We start from the raw sequence: 16578 nt of genomic DNA on the forward strand, positions 1-16578 counted from the left end.
CCCGCCCCCCCCACACAAATACTGTATCGTCGTTTCACACCACAAAGGGCAGGATAGAGCAGTGACAGAAACAGGGGCCTACAAAACTAAAATAGTTATTACATGGCCTTTTCTTTTCTTCTTTATTTAGTTCTGAGACCAGGACCTGAACTTGTTCCTGCTGCTTTCACTCACTAGCTAGCACTCTACCAAGTGAGCCACGCCTCCAACCCCTTTCATAGCAAGCTTGCCGGTGCTGTAGCAGTGTCTCCAAAGCTGTGTGAAATGCCAGCTACCTGAAAACCCAGGACTGATGGTCAGCTCTCTGCTCAGGGGAAGGATAAGCCACAACCTTCCTTGAGATTCCTGATGCTTTTCTATTCAGAGGGCTTTCACTAGTGGTGGCCACCTCCACAGCATGTATACAAATGCTGACACCTGCACATGCAGAATTCTGGCTAGTCACTTCTAGTGCATCAGTGCTCCCCCAAAACTAAGGCTTCCTGGGTGATGGCTTTTTTTTTGGGGGGGCGGGGGTCTGTCCTAAGCTTGAACTCAGGGTCTCGGCACTGCCCCTGAGCTCTTTCGTTCAAGACTAGCACTCTACCACTTTGAGTCAGGGCTCCACTTCCAGTTTTCTGGTGGTTAACTGGAGATAAGAGTCTCATGGACTTTCCTGCCCGGGCTGGCTTTGAGCTGAGATCCTCAGCTCTCAGCCTCCTGAGCAGCTAGGATTACAGTGAGCCACTGGCACCAGGCTAGAAAGTCACTTACCTTTAAGGAGCTTACTGAGAAGCCAGGAAAAGTTAAGTGCTCATAACCCAAAGGTGGAAATAATGCTTCAAGGTTTTTGAAGAGGGTCCAGATGGTCTGTTGTGGGGGATAGCCCAGCACAGAAGTGCTTAACAGAATGATTTGGCAAGGAAGGTTGGTTGACCACATCTATTCTGTACTGAACACACTACGATTACTCAAGCCAACAAATGTTTGTTGTTAAGCTAAGAGCAGTTTCAACCAGAGAATGTGCATGTTTTCCCACAAAAGTGGGTGAAAAAAAAAAAAAAAAGTGGGTGAAGACGCCTGTAATCCTAGCTACTCAGGAGGCTGAGATCTGAGGATCGCGGTTCAAAGCCAGCCCGGGCAGGAGAGACCGTGAGACTCCTATCTCCAATAAACCACTAGAAAACCGGAAGTGGCGCTGTAGCTCAAGTGGTAGAGCGCTCGCCTTGAGCTGAAGAGCTGAAGGACAGCGCCCAGGCCCAGAGTTCAAGCCCCACGACCGACCAAAAAAAAAAAAAAAAAAGTGGGTGAAGAATAGGGATGCACAGATGGTCAGTTACACGTGACTCTGAAACCCACAGCGTGGATCCATGTGGAATCCAGATGCCTACAAGAAAAGGAGCAAAGCCAGGCACCAATGGCTCTCACCTGTAATCCTAGCTACTCAGGAGGCTGAATTCTGAGGATCAGGGTTTGAAGCCAGCAGGTAGGTAGTGGGAGGGGTCCATAAGACTCTTATCTCCAATGAACACGCACAAACAAAAAAGAGGTGGAAGTGAAGGTTTGGTTCAAGTAGTAGAGCATCAGCTTTGAGTGAAAAAACTAAGGGACAGTGTGCCCAGGCCCTGCGTTCAAATCCCAATACAGAAAGAAAAAAAGGAGGGGGAGCAGAGGAAAGGGGGCTCGGTTACTGCCATTTGATGGTGTTCCTTGTGCTCCAGAGACTGCAGAGATGAGAAAGGACAGGATGATTCAAGCTTTACTCCATTACTCGTGCGCCTTCCTGGCCCCCCAGTGCTAGCTCACTGCAGAAGTGTCTCCGGGCTTCCAACACAGTAAATCACAGCAAAAAGCCTCTCGCACCCCCGCACACACATACACATGCACACACACGCAGATTAGCTATCAACTGTCCACTAAAAGGTACTGTCCACTTGGTACAAAATTGGGCAGGAAAATGCTCCCAGTACTTACTAAAGAAGGCAGACATGTAAAACAGAAAAAAAGAAAAGGAAAAAAACAAAACACTGCACCTTACCTAATCCAAAACAAATGATGCCAAAGTCACAAGGGGAAAGACTTGCCAGAACAGATCCCACAATTAGACACTGGGGTGACACTCCTCATTTCTGGAACTTCACTTCCAGGAGGGTCTCAGTGACATCAGGCAAAAATCACAGCCCACTGAGGCCTCTTCTTCCTCATCTGTAACACGTGACACTGGCCCAGATTACAGAGTTTACCAAGAAATTCCACAAGCAACTTTGGTTAGGGACTCAGGCAATGAAGCATTTTGGAAAAGCCCAGCAAAGCCACAGCTTCTCCAGAGAAGGTGGGATGATGTTACAAAATAAGAAACATCTTGGCACGACAATGCTAAAGATGGGAGTGAGTTGGAGTGACTTGCTAATCGCTAGTCTTTCTGCTCTTTTTTTGTTTTTGTTTTTTGTTTTGTTTTTTTGGTTGGTCATGGGGCTTGAACTCTGGGCCTGGGCGCTGTCCTTGCGCTCTTCACCTCAAAGCTAGTGCTCTTTGAGCCACAGCGCCACTTCCGGTTTTCTAGTGGTTTATTGGAGATAAGAGTCTCACGGACTTTCCTGCCTGGGCTGGCTTTGAACCGCGATCCTCAGATCTCAGCCTCCTGAGTAGCTAGGATCACAGGCGTGAGCCACCTGGCTCCCTGCTTTCATTCTGTAACTGTTCACCATGTTCTGACAGTCATCCACAGACAGTGCTCATCCAGTCCCTGCTCCTTCACAGTCATACCTGTACGCTTCCACAGTGGGAATATTATGAGTATACCACATGTTTGGCCAAAGACGTGCCTAGTGTTTATTTATAAGGCTGCAAGGTATACAGTAGCCATTTTCCATACCCTTTTCCAGAATGCTCAAAACCACCCAACAAGGAAAGCAAAAGCAGTAAAACTCATCAACAACAAACACACACACTGGGAGACTCTAGCTTGCAAGTTCAAGTCCATCCATGTCTGAAGCTACACTCCAGATAGCCAAGCTTTGCTTCTCCACTCAGGTAGACACAACCACTACTCATCATTTTTTTAAGTGAAAGAACTGATAGAGCCTGGCGTCAGTGGCTCACCGCCTGTCATCCTAGGTATTCAGGAGGGTAGGATCTGAGGATCGAGGTCAAAGCCAGCCCAAGCAGGAAACTCTGTGAGACTCTTATCTCCAGTAAACAACTCAGAAAACCAGAAGTGGCGCTGTGGCTCAAGTGGTAGAGCGCTTGCCTTGAGCTGAAGAGCTGAGGGATAGCGCCCAGGCCCAGAGTTCAACGCCCACCGACCAACAACAACAACAATAACAACAAAGAACTGATAGAGGACTCTGAAAGTCATCTAAGAGAATCTGAAACAGGAAGCTCTGGGTTTTTTGTTTTTAATAACACTTCCACCGGAAATTCAACTAACACAGGGATAGCCCACGAGTAGTCTGTGGACAAGCACTCTGCCTTTGACGAAAGTTCGGAACTCAATGGGGTTATTCCCGAGGTTTATACAGGTACTCAGTACCTCAAGCACATGGCAAACCTGCTGGATTCCTTTGGATGTTTCTCTGCATGTGTATGTACCCATTCTGAGGCAGGCAGAGTCCAAAGACCACAGAAAAGCCAGATGCTGGCAGCTCACGCCTGTAATCCAGCTCCTCAGGAGACTGAGATCTGGGAATTGCAGTTCAAAGCCAGCCCAATGAATCACCAGAAAACCAGATGTGGCACTGTGGCTCAAAGTGGTAGATAGCTAGCCTTGAGCAAAAGAGCTCAGGGACAACACCCAGGCCCTGAGTTCAAGCCCCCACCACTGGGAGGTGGGGGGTGGGAAGACCACAGGAATCAGACTCTGCTGGAATTGGCTCGGAAAGACAGGTTGTGGAAATGACTTCAGTGAGTGAGTCCAGCTGCTGCTGGCTCGGACTGCCTCAGAGAACGCTCCTTGCTGCTCATTTTCTCTCCACTTGGCCAACAGCTTTGAGAGAGGCTGGGCCCAGCCCTGCTGCCCTGGAGAAATCCCAGCTTTGCAAATGGAAGAGTTAGCCAGAAAGAGTGAGGGTGGAGACAAAGCCAGCTGAGAGCAAGATCCTGAGAGGCAGCTCAGACCCTGGTGGAGGGGGGGGGGGGGGGGATGGGGGAGGGGGGGAGCCTGTAAAGCAGGTCAGTCCCTAAAAGATAAAGAATTCTAGCCCTTTATAACTCCCGAGGGCAGGAAGGCTACCCCAGCACCAGGACTCCTATTTTACCACACAGATCCCTGCCCCAATCTCTGCTGGAAGGTTAGAGGAGCCTCTAATGAGACCTCTCTCCCCTCTCAACCCAAACAAGAAGCAAAGGATCAGGATCAGAGCTCTGTTACTGACTTCCAGGCTGGGTGCTGCCCTTGACTGGTGCGCCCCTGCCCACTCTGGAAGGGTGCCTGGTAGCCTGAGTGAGCGTGTGTCTGTCTCTCTGATTCTAAACGAACCTAACATTTACAGAGCACAATATGAAGAAATTTCCTCCCAGTGCCCCTAATTAAGATAGATCCTGTCTCCAACCCTCCCCCCCCCCCCCCCCCCCCCCCCCCCCCCCCCGCCCCAGCAACTTGAACAAAGTAGACAGCTAAAAAATTAAACAGGGTGGTCAAAGGACATACTCAAGGTCATCCATCCCATAGTTGTAAAACCCCCTTACAGCTGGGCTGCCCCAGAGCATCGATGGGGTGGTAGGGGTGAACACTGAGATGGGATCCAAAGAAGGAGCAGGGGGGTAAAGGAGGGAGAGGGGGTCAGGGGGAAGGATGCAGAAAGAGAAGGCCCAGGGGGAGAGGGCACAGGGGGAGAGGGTGGAGAAGGTGCAGGAAGAGAGGGTGCAGGAGGAGGAGGAAGTGGGGGGGGAGGGTTCAGGAGGAGAGGGGGCAGGGAGGAGGGTGCAAGAGGGCAGGATGCAGGGGAAGGGTGCAGAAGAAGAAGGCGGAGGAGGAGAGGGTGCAGGGGAAGAGGGCGCAGGGGGAGACAAGGGATCCCAGTCTGAGGATGGGAGTGAGGGCTGGGGAGCCCTCTCCCCTCGCCCCCAAGTCGCAGTCATGGGTAAAGAGACGCGTGGGGAAGGGCTGGGGGAGAGCGGCTTGGGGGGAAGGCGGGCCGGGCCGGGCGGCGGCCGCGGGCCGCGAACTCCCCACCTTGAGCACCGTGACGGGCGCCCCGCGCTGTGCACCTGGAAGTGCGCGGGCGGCTCGGCGCCGGGCTCGGGCCGCGTCGTCGGGGCCGTCGTAGCTGAAGCAGGCGTCGGCGATGTCCAGGGCGGCCGAGCGGCAGCGCGTCCTGCGGGCTCTTGAAGTAGTAGAGGCAGCAGCGGCGGGCGTCGAACACGAACCAGCGGCTGCGGTAGCCGCGCAGCGGGCCCTTGCCCGACAGCTTCTGCAGGTACCCCGCACAGCCGCGCGGGCTCCCTGCCCGGCCCCGCCTCGGCCGCCGCCCCGGCTCCGCCGCCGCCGCCCTCGCCGCCGCCCGCGCCGTCCTCCTCAGCGCGGGCTCCGGCTCCCGGCATCGCTCGCCGCCCCGCGCCCGGGTCGCCTCGCAGCCGCCGCCGCCGCCGGGGCGCCGCGCCAGGCCCTCCGCACGGCCGCCACGCGCGGGGCATGCTGGGGCTTGTAGTCCTCCCCTGCGCGTGGGTCACGCCCACTTCTGCCCGGGCGCCGCCTCCGCGGTGCCTGGTCCCCGAGCGCCCCCCTCCTCGCCTGCGTCCCGCGCCGGAGAAACGGTGTGCTGTGGATGCACGGGGCGTGTGTTCCCCGGAAAGGTGCATTTGTCCAAACCCACCCAGGGCCCGGCGCTGCTAGCACACGCCTGTCATCCCAGCTACTCAGGAGGCTGAGATCTGAGGGATGGCGTTTCGAAGCCAGCCCGGAGCAAGAAAGCCTGCGTGAGCAGAAGAGCTCAGGGACTGCGCCCAGGCCCAGAGTTCAAACCCCATGACTGACAAAAACAAAAAACAACTCAGGGGCACTGCACGTGAATGCTCCCTCCAGGTAAACTCGTGTGTGTGTGTGTGTGTGTGTGCGCGCACGTGTGTGTGCTTACATGTGTGTATGTGTCAATCAGGGCCTACGTGCCGCCCTTCATTTTTCACTCAAGGCTAGCACTCTTCCACTTAGGCCACACTCTACTTCTGGCTTCTTATGAGTTAATTAAAGATGAGTCTTCATGGACTTTCCCACCTGGGCTGCCTTCAAACGATGATCCTCAGATCTTAGCCTCCAGAGGTTGGCTTCAGCCAACCTTGATTTTTTTTTAATCTCCTCCCAGCCAGAGTCACAGGCTAGAGCTGCTTGTTGCTCAGCGCTGAGTGGGTGTTCAGTAAATATTTGTAGAGCTCCTGAATGAAAGCCAAAACATATCTGGTCTGTCCACAGCCCAGAGCACACAATGACTAAATAAATATGTATTGGGTGCCTTCTGGGAGCCAGGTAGGGTTTTAAAGCAGCGATAGACATTGCAGGGATGAGCCAGTCACTGCCTGGCCCTTGTGGGGATTATATTGTAAATAAAAAAGCCAGGAGGAAGTGGTCATTGTTTACTTAACAGGAAAAACTTGGGCAGTGAAACTTGCTCTCCCATGGCTAGTCATGGAGTGGACCCAGGACTATCAGTGTGAAGCCAGCCTGAGAGACACTGTCTCAAAAAGGAAAAAAATAATAATAAGGGTTTGAAGCAATAGGCATACTTGAGCACTTGATATTATAGGAGTGAGTTATCCATTTAGATTTATAATTGGCTATGTAGGAATTTTGGCCAACTGAGGGAGTAAAAGCAATCTACTAATCTTCAAGGGCACTACAGGTTTGGTTTTTCTTTTTTTTTTTTTTTTTTTTCGGTCCGGTCGTGGGGCCTGAATTCTGGGCCTGGGCGCTGTCCCTCAGCTCTTCAGCTCAAGGCTAGCGCTCTAGCTCATGAGCCACAGCGCCACTTCTGGCTTTTTTCTTATGTGGTGCTGAGGAATCGAACCCAGGGGCCTCGAGCATGCAAGGCAAGTGCTCTACCACTGAGCCACCTTCCCAGCCAGGTTTGGTTTTTCTGTTGTGTTATCTTTCTTTTCTTTCTGTTGTTTAGTCTTTTTTTGGGGGGAGGGGGTCATGGGGCTTGAACTCTGGACGCTGTCCCTGAGCTCTTTCACTGAAGGTGAGTGCTCTATCACTTGAGCCACAGCACCACTTCCCCATTGTGATTCATTGGAGATAAGAGTCTCCTGGAGCCAGCCCGGTGGCTCACGCCTGTAATACTAGCTATTCAGGAAGAGATCTGAGGATCACAGTTCAAAGCCAGCCCGGGCAGGAAACTCTGTGAAATTCTTATCTCCAATAAACCACCAGGAAACCGGAAGTGGAGTTGTAGCTCAAGTGATAGAGCGTTATCTTGAGCTGAAGAGCTGAGGGACAGCGCTCAGGCCCAGAGTTCAAGCCCCACAGTCAACAATAACAACAATAAAGAGTCTTATGGACTTTCCTGCCCAGGCTGACTTTAATTTGAGATCCTCAGATCTCAGTCTCCTGAGTTGCTAGATGACAGGTGTGAGCCACTGGTGCCTGGTTATCTTTTTTTTTTTTTAACATCGTACTAGAATTTGAACTAAGAGCCCATCTAGGCAAGTGTTATACCACTTAAGCCACAGTCTTAACCCCCACTCCCCCCCTCTTTTTTTTTTTTTTTTGCTTTAATTATTTCATTTTTCCCTGGGGACTGTTCTTGGACCATGATCCTTCTACCTGTTCCTCCTGAGTATCCTGGATTACAGATGAACACCACCACAACTAGCATGTTTGTTAAGATGAAGGTCTCACTAATATTTTGCTCAGGCTGGTCTTGAACCACAGACCTCTTAATCTCTGCATCCTGACAACTGGGTAACAGCTATATGCCAATATGCTTGGCCTGAGGAATGGCCTTTTTATGATTATTAGGATATTGACATCATAGCTACATTTAATCAAATGTTTGTTAATTTTGGTATTGTTTTTCTTCAATACATTTTTCTTACCCCATATATAGAAAGCCAGCAGGCCTGAAGTCTGGGGCTATCATTACATACAGGAGAAATCAATTTGGCCTCTGCCTGACTCTGGCCAGATTCAGATTGTAGTCATTTTCCTCTCTGGGTCTCCCACAAGATCACAAGTCAGTAACATGGCCTTCTCTGTCTGATACAATGGCAGTGGGTAGTTGGCTTGGACTCAGTACCTAACTGCTGCCTTTAGCTTTTTTTTTGTTGTTGTTGTTCAAGGCTGATGCTCCACCACTTGAGCCACAGTTCCATTTTTAGCATCCTTGGATGGTGATTCGCTGGAGATAAGAATCTCAGAGGGGCTGGGAAGGTGGCTCAGTGGTAGAGCACTTGCCTTGCATGCATGAGGCCCTGGGTTTGATTCCTCAGCACCACAAAAGCTGGAAGTAGTGCTAATGGCTCAAGTGGTAGAACACTAGCCTTGAGCTGAAGAGCTCAGGGACAGCGCCCAGGCCTAGAGTTCAAGCCCCATGACCAAAAAAACAAAAAAAAAAGAATCTCAGAGGCCTGGGAATGTGGCTTAGAGCTAGAGTGCTTGTGTAGCATGCATGAAGCCCTGGGCTCAATTCCTCAGTACCACATATACAGAAAAAGCCAGAAGTGCTCAAGTGGTAGAGCACTAGCCTTGAGCACAGAGAGGCTCAGGGACAGTGCCCAGGCCCTGAGTTCAAGCCCCAGGATTGGGGAAAAAAAAAGTCTCAGAGACTTTCCTGCTCTGGTTGGCTTCAAACCGTGATCCTCAGATCTCAGCCTCTTGAGTAGCTCGGATGCCAGGCGTGAGCCATTGGCTCAGTCCCAGCAGTTGGTGCCCCTGCAGCGCCTTCTGAAGGCAATGGCACAGAATGAGCACTCACTCTGTGTTCCTAGGGGTTTGCCCCAGGACTAGCCATGGGGGAGCAAGTTCACTGCCCAAGTTTTTCCTGTTAAGTAAACAATAGCCACTTCCTCCTGACTTAGCAACTTCCTCTAAGTGGGTTCCCGGGAAATTAGAAGAGCAGAGTCTCACTGCCCACCCCCCCCCACATACCAGGAACCCCCATTCTACAAACAGGCAGCACCCAGGCTCTGACGAGTTGGCCTCTGACCACAGGACATTGGGTGTTTGAGAATCTCAAGGCCTACAAAGCTCAATAGGTCATTCATTTGCCCTAATCTGCCTCAAAATTTAAGTAAAATATATCCCCAAAGTCACATAGGAATGGTGCATGTGCTCTGAAAAGGGGTGACCCTGCACCTTGACTACAGTTCAAATGGGAGTTGGTAAGGGGAAAGGGGCTGGGAAAAGTTTTCCAGAAGTTTCTGGATGGATCTAGATCCATCCAGATGGTGGGTTGTCCCAAACCACCCATGGCAGAGAGTCCCTGGTCTCCACACACCTCCCCAGCCTCTGTTCCATGCATCTGACCGGCATGGGGTATCTTACATCAGCACTAGGCCTGGTCTTGTTGTAGGAAGCTCTAGGCATCTGGAATATTCTGGAAAAAATTAATTTCAGCCAAGGATCCAGGCTCAGAGAGCCTGTTTCCATTGCCCATCTCACTCTGGAAGCCGGCAGGCTTTATTTGCCTACCAAATCAGCAGGCAAATCTATACACCGTCATGGATCTTGTCCCAGAAGGGAGGGATTTGTGTTGCTGGCTAAGATCCCCAGCCTGGGGAGATAGATAGACCAGGGCTTGGACTGGCAGAGGCCCGGACGAGGGCAGAGGATGGTCAGCTGTGGGATGCCAGGCAGAGACCCCCCACAGGCACAGGGAACCAGGCTGTCTGGGGGTCAATGCCTGGGCCCCGGGCATTGGCAGAGGCTCTGTATTTTTCCTGTTCCTCACTGTCCCCAAGACTTGGCTCCAGACCCAGGGCACTGAACTCCTTTCCAGCTCCAGCTCTCAGCCAACTCCAACCAATTGCCTCATTAAGTCAAAGGATCCCTAGAAGGAACCTATGGTGGCTGAGCACCAAGGGTCACGCCTGTAATCCTAGCTACCTCAGGAGGCTGAGATCTGAGGATCGCCGTTTGAAGCCAGACCAGGCAGGAAGACTGGTGAAACTCTTACCTCCAATAAACCACCACAAAGCCAGAAGTGGAGCTGAGTGCTTGCTAGCTTTGTACAAAGATGTTTACGGACAGTGCCTAGGCCCTGAGCTCAAGCCCCAGGACACACACACACACACACACACACACAAACACACAACAAAACAAGTTGTATGAGGGTGACAGGCCAAAAGTCAGTCAGCATTCAAGAAAATAGAAAGGTGGAAAACCTTATAACCTCATAGAAACAGATGCTAGAGTGAGTAGGGAACATATTTTTTTACTTATTTGTTGTTTTCTGAGCTTGTACTGGAGCTTGAATTCAGGGTCTGGGTCCTGCCCCTGAGCTTTTTCACTCCACACTGGCGCTCTACCACTTGAGTCAGCTCCACTTCCAGCTTTTTGCTTGTTACTTAAAGGTCTCGTGGACTTTCTTGCCTGAGCTGGCTTCGAATTGCCATCCTCAGATCTCAGCCTCCTGAGTAGCTGGGTTTGCAGGTGTGAGCACCAATGCCTGCCTCCATTCATTTTTCATTAACACATTTTAACTGTATTTTTATTTCTGTCTTTTTTTTTGGTGGGAGGGAGGTACTGGGGATCAATCCAGGATATTGTACTTGTTAGACGGACAGTGCCCAGGCCCTGAGTCCAAGCCCCAGAATTGACAAAGCTCTCACCTCATCACCAGCTGTGAAAGGATGGTGTGAAGGGCTAAGTGAACTTAGTATTTAGTAAACTCCAGGGCTGGGAAGGTGGCTCAGTGGTAGAATGCTTGCCTTGCAGGCATGAAGCCCCAGGTTCAATTCCTCAGTACTACATAAACAGAAAAAGCCAGAAGCTCAAATGGTACTGCTAGCCTTGAGCAAAAGAAGCTCAGGTACAGTGCCCAGGCCCGGAGTTCAAGCCCCAGGACTAGCAAAAAAAAAAAAAAAAAGAATTTAGTAAACTCCAATTCCAGCTGCCAGGTACATACAGCAGGAGGCTGTAGAACAGGTTTCTTAAGGTGTGGTCCTCTCTCTGCCTCTCATCTTCCAATTAAGCCATAAACTAATCCCAAATGCATGAGCAACTGACTTGCCATTCTGAAGAATTCGTGTGTGCATATGCGCATGCGTGCATGTATGCGTGTACGTGTGTGTCACACACGTGCACACATGTATGTGCAAATACTGGGACTTGAACTCCAAGCTTGGATGCTGTCCCTTAGCTTTTTCACTCACAGCTGGTGCCCTACTAGCTCCACTTCTGGCTTTTTGGTGAGCTCATTGGAGATTAGAGTCTCACAGATTTTCCTGCCCAGGCTGGCTTTGAACTTTGATCTCAGACTCCTTGAGTAGCTAGGATTAAAAGTACCAGTCACCAGTGCCTGACCAGAATTTGATTTTGCATGAGACTCAGGAGAGCTGGATTCTCCAAAGAGAAAGCCATTGGAGGCTCCCTCTGGGCCGGATTGTCAGAAAGCCATGGGCTCAGAGCCCCAAAATGAGAGCTTTATGGATCAGAGAGGGCTGGCAGCGGTTTTAGACTATAGTAGGCCTGAGGCCCTGTTAGCCATGGAGATGTCCCCTATTTATCCAATATAATCATTTCCAAAGCCAGGCACTGGTGGGCATGCCTGGAATCCTAGCTATTGAGGATCTCATTCAAAACCAGCCATTGCAGCCAGATCCTTGAAACTCTTAACACTCAATTAACTAGTCAAAAGCCAGAAATAGAGGTGTGGCTTAAATGGTAGAGCACCAGCCTTGAGTGAAAAAGCCAAAGCAAGAGTGTGAAGTCGCTGGGCGTGGGCGGCTCACGCCTGTAACCCTAGCTATTCAAGAGGCTGAGATATGAGGATCAAGGTTCAAAGCCAGCCCAGGCAGGGAAGTCCGAAAGACTCTTACCTCCAGTTAACCACCAGAAAGCAGGAAGTAGTGCTGTGGTTTAAGTGGTAGAGCACTAGCCTTGAGCTGAAGAGCTCAGGGATAGAACCCAGGCCCAGCGTTTAAGCCCTATGACCAACAAAAAAGAGAAAAAAGAGACAAGAAAAAAAAAAAGAGTATGAAATCCTGATGTTTCAAGCCCCAGGACTGGCACAAAAACAAAACAAGAAAAAGGGAAGAAAGGAGAGAAATCAGGTCATTTTCCCCCCTCCACGCCTCAAGTTCATGAATCAAATTTGTGCCGCTAATAGAAAAGTCACATGGAGCTACAGAAAACGTCTGCACACAGCCACAGGCATGTGACCCACAGTTAACTCAAAAGCCTCAACTGGCTTTCCACCAGGAGATGGTGGCCAACAGTCCCGGGCTGAGCCATGCACTCAGGCAGACAGGGAGCATCTCTCCAGAGGTGGCCTGGCTCCTGGGAGGGCAAGTGGAGCAGAGCCCATTAGAAAGGAGTCATGGGTTCAATAATCCATTTCTACTCATTGGTCCCCTAGGAGAAACTTACCAGGAGACAGAACCCCTGGAGGAGGGACAAGGACAGCAATACCTGGGCTTCACCAGCAGGGGGCAGACTGGAACTGGGCTGAGTCACAATGCTAAGCTTTTTTTTTTGTATGTGTGTGCCAGTCCTGGGACTTGAACTCAGGGCCTGGGTGCTGTCCTTATGCTTTTTTTTTTTTTCCCTCAAGGCTAGCCCTTTAGTACTTGAGCCTCAGCTCCACTCCGGCTTTGTTGCTGGTTCATTGGAGATAAGAGTTTCATGGACTTTCCTGCCCAGGCTGGCTTCTAACTGCAATCCTCAGATCTCAGCCTCTTGAGTAGTTGAGATTACAGGCGTGAGCCAAGATTTTGCTGCCACTTCCAGCCCCTGAACTGCTCCGAAGTCAGTGACAACTCCTCTAAGTCCTCCATCCTGGGGTTATACTCAGGACCTGGGTCTGCTGGGCCTATGCACTGCTCTTTAGCTTTTATAACTCCAGGCTGGTGTTCTTCTACTTGAGCCATACCTTCACTACTGACACTTGTGTGTGTGTGTGTGTGTGTGTGTGAGTCCTGGGGCTTGAACTCAGGCCCTAGGTGCTGTCCCTTACTCTTTTCCACTTAAAGCTGCTGCTCTACCACTTGAGCCATACTTCCACTGTCAGCTTTTTGCTGATTAACTGGAGATTAAGAGTCTCACAGAGGGGCTAGGAAGGTGGCTCAGTGGAAGAGCGCTTGTCTTGCATGCATGAGGCCCTGGGTTCCATTCCTCAGCACCACATAAGCAACAAGAAAAAAAGCCAGAAGTGGTGCTGTGGCTCAAGTGGTAGAGCGCTCGCCTTGAGCTGAAGAGCTGAGGGACAGCGCCCAGGCCCAGAGTTCAGGCCCCATGACCGGACCCAAAAAAAAAAAAGTCTTACAGACTTTCCTAGCCAGCTTCAAACCATAATCCTCAGATCTCAGCCTCCTGAGTAGGTAGGACCACAGGCGTGAGCCACTAATGCCCTGCTGCTGACAACCTCTCCATTTTTGTCCATGAAGGAACAGAGACAAACAACCACAGAGACAGCAGATGGGGGAGTTGCAGGTCAGTCGGCCTCTAGACCCTTCCTCGTTTTCCCTCTACTTCACTCTGAAAACTTAGAATGGGGTGGGGCGCAGGGCTCCCTGAGGGGGGATTTTCTAGGCTCTGTATCCAGAAGGTGACCACAGGTAATGAACTAACCAGTGGAAAGAGAGTTTTGTCCAGGCCAATCTCTGTCCCCAGCCTTTTATGGTGGTCACCCCACCCCACACACCTGAGCCTGGTTCGGCATTTTCTGTGAGTGTAAATATAGACTTCGAATTTGCCTAATTTACGGAATCCTCAGCCCTGATCCGTGGCCATCCTGGGTTCTGGCCTCTTTTTCTACACAAAGCCTTTGTCTTCTTATGCAAATAACCCAGGTTCTACCCATAGAAGTTTCTAGGGCAAAAGGGAGGAGGAGAAAGGAAAAAAAAAAAGCCTTATGGAAACTCTTGCAATGCATTTCTTTGTATTTGCATATTTCCAGGACCACACTTTGGCAGTGAACTGACTCTGGGCTGCACCCCAGTAACCTCAGCCTCTTTTGAAATCTATGAACTTTTGGTCAGGAAAAAATACATATTAATCTCTCTCTCTCTCTCTCTCTCTCTCTCTCTCTCTCTCTCTCATCTCTCTCTCTCTCTCCATCTCAGTCTTGGGGCTTGAACTAAGGGCCTGTGGTGCTGTCCCTTAGTTTTTTTTGCTCAAGGCTGGAGTTCTACCACCTTGAGCCACAACTCCACTTCCAATTTTCTGGGTGGTTCTTTGGAGATAAGAGTCTCACCTCTTTCCTGCCTGGGCTGGCTTTGAACTGTGATCCTCAGATCTCAGCCTCCTTAGTAGCTAGGATTACAGATGTGAGCCACTGGCACCTGGCTATATTTATTCTTCTTTTTTATTTTTTTTTTAAGTATTGGGGATTGAACTTGGGGCCCCAACCTTTCAAGACAGGTGCTCTACCACTTTATCCACACCTCTAGCCCCCCTTTTTTGTTGGTTGTAGGGCTTGAACTCTGGGCCTGGGCGCTGTCTCTCAGCTCTTCAGCCCAAGTCTAGTGCTCTACCACTTAAGCCACAGCACCACTTCTGGTTTTCTGGTGGTTTATTGGAGATAAGAGTCTCACAGACCTTCCTGTTGGGGCTGGCTTTGAACCAAGATCCTTAGATCTTAGTAGCTAGGATTACAGGCGTGAGCCACCGGTGCCTGGCTTAGCACCTTTTTTATACTGATTATTTTCAAGGAAGGTTCTTACTTTTTAACTCAAGTCAGCCTGGAATGCAATCTGCCTATTTGTGCTTCTCTGATTCACTGAGATGACAGGCATACATCATCGCATCCAGTCCCTGGTTGAGATGGAGTCATACACACTTACTTTTGCTCTGGCTGACTTTGAACCATGATTTCTTGATCTCTGCCTTTCAAGTAGTGAAGGTTACAGGCTTTGTCCACCTTACCCAGCTCTCAGAAGAGAATTTTCAATGCACAAAAGTGAAATCCACAGATGGACAATGGTACTCTGTTACAGGAAAGTCGCATTTATCAAAGTATTTGGGATAGAAAATAAGATGTGTTTCTGTGGTAATCTCAGATGATGTCAAATTATTATAATTGTGAGGTAATGATGAGCAAAAATATCTCAAGATATCTGCCATAGCTATAGTGCAGTAAGAAAATATCTGTGGGTTTTGTGTGTGTGTGTGTGTGTGTGAGGATGCTGGGGCTTGAACTCAGGGACTAAGTGCTGTCCCTTAGCTATCTTGCTCAAGGTGATGTTCTGCCACTTAAGCCACAGCTCCACTTCCAGCTTTTTTTTTTTTTTTTAACAGACTTTCCAGCTGGGGCTGCCTTTGAACCTTGATCCTCAGATCTCAGCCTCCTGAATAGCTGGGATTTAACAAGCTTGAGTCACCAGCACGAAGCTTCTCTGTGGTTTCTATTGGTGACCCAGTAACCAGAGCAGAAAACATCAAGTGGGGCTTATTCATCGTGTTCAAGGAAGGAAATGCAGAGCACCAATGTGTAGCTAGAGACCACATGCCAAGCAATCTCACAGCTGTTTTACTCTTCCTCTCCATCCCCCACCTCTACAGAGTTCTAGAAACCCCCATCCTTGCCAGTTCCAGCAGGCCTGATCTCCCCGATTGTGGCAGCAAATACAGAAAAGTCTCCTGGTTGTCAGCCTGGGTTGGCTTCCAACCACGACCCTCAGCTCTCAGCCTGCTGAGTAGCTCAGATTACAGGTGTGAGCTGCCGTGCCCAGCCCAGGTACTTGCCCTTATGCTGATAATATTATCTGCAGCATTTCCCTCATGCTCCCGCAAAGCAAATATGGTTAGCCCTTGTGTAGATGTAGAAGACATGGCTCTGAGGGGAGGAGGAGCCGAGGGTTGGGAGTGGGGTGCAGGTTTGCTCCATGCCTTTGCCTTTCCTCAAAACCACATGCATTACACACACCCCCAAACACATCCTTATCGTGATTGGAGATGACTCATGATGAAGTTGTAATAACAGTAATAATGATGATGATGATGATAATTACCAACACTCTGTGTTTTAAAGACTGGCTAGCTAGCATGGTCCCGGTCATCTTCACCATCAGCATTAAGCAATCACTTTGCTTATGTTGTTCGAAACCCTTGTTCAAAAGAATTAACTCATTGACTCTTCCTAACAGCAAACAGGTGGCCATGGCACCGATGTGGTTGGTCCCCCACAAACCAAGCTGTGTTGGAAGCTGGGTCCTCAGGGTGGCAATGCTGGGAGGTGGGGGGGGGGGGGGGAGACCTGTAATGGGCGGGGCCTCCCAGGAGGCGGGTCATTGAGAAAGCAATTAACATAGCTCAGCCTGGCCCCAGTCATCCTAACTACTCAGGAGGCTGAGATCTGAGGATCATGGATGGTGGTTCAAACCCAGCCCCAGCAGGAATGTCTGTGAGACTTCTCTCCAAGTAACCACCAAAAAAGCCAGGAGCTAGAGGTATGGCTCAAGTGTTAGAGCACCAGCCTTGAGAGAAAAAGCTAAGGAACCCACACTTAG

The 16578-nt window shown here is 50.2% G+C and overlaps 1 protein-coding gene across 1 annotated transcript in view; it reads right to left on the minus strand.

Annotated features, from left to right (window-relative positions):
• The window catches only part of Tbc1d2b (TBC1 domain family member 2B), a 72758-nt gene extending 67238 nt beyond the window's left edge, over positions 1 to 5520 (minus strand). The window contains 5 exon segments of the mRNA XM_042697761.1: positions 5153 to 5170; positions 5173 to 5220; positions 5222 to 5272; positions 5274 to 5402; positions 5404 to 5520. Of these exon segments, the coding sequence (XP_042553695.1) occupies positions 5153 to 5170; positions 5173 to 5220; positions 5222 to 5272; positions 5274 to 5402; positions 5404 to 5520 (363 nt within the window).
• Between the last annotated feature and the right edge of the window lie 11058 nt (positions 5521 to 16578).

Source organism: Dipodomys spectabilis, unplaced genomic scaffold, assembly GCF_019054845.1.
Source record: "Dipodomys spectabilis isolate Male_0828 unplaced genomic scaffold, ASM1905484v1 ptg000228l, whole genome shotgun sequence".
Lineage (NCBI taxonomy): Eukaryota > Metazoa > Chordata > Mammalia > Rodentia > Heteromyidae > Dipodomys > Dipodomys spectabilis.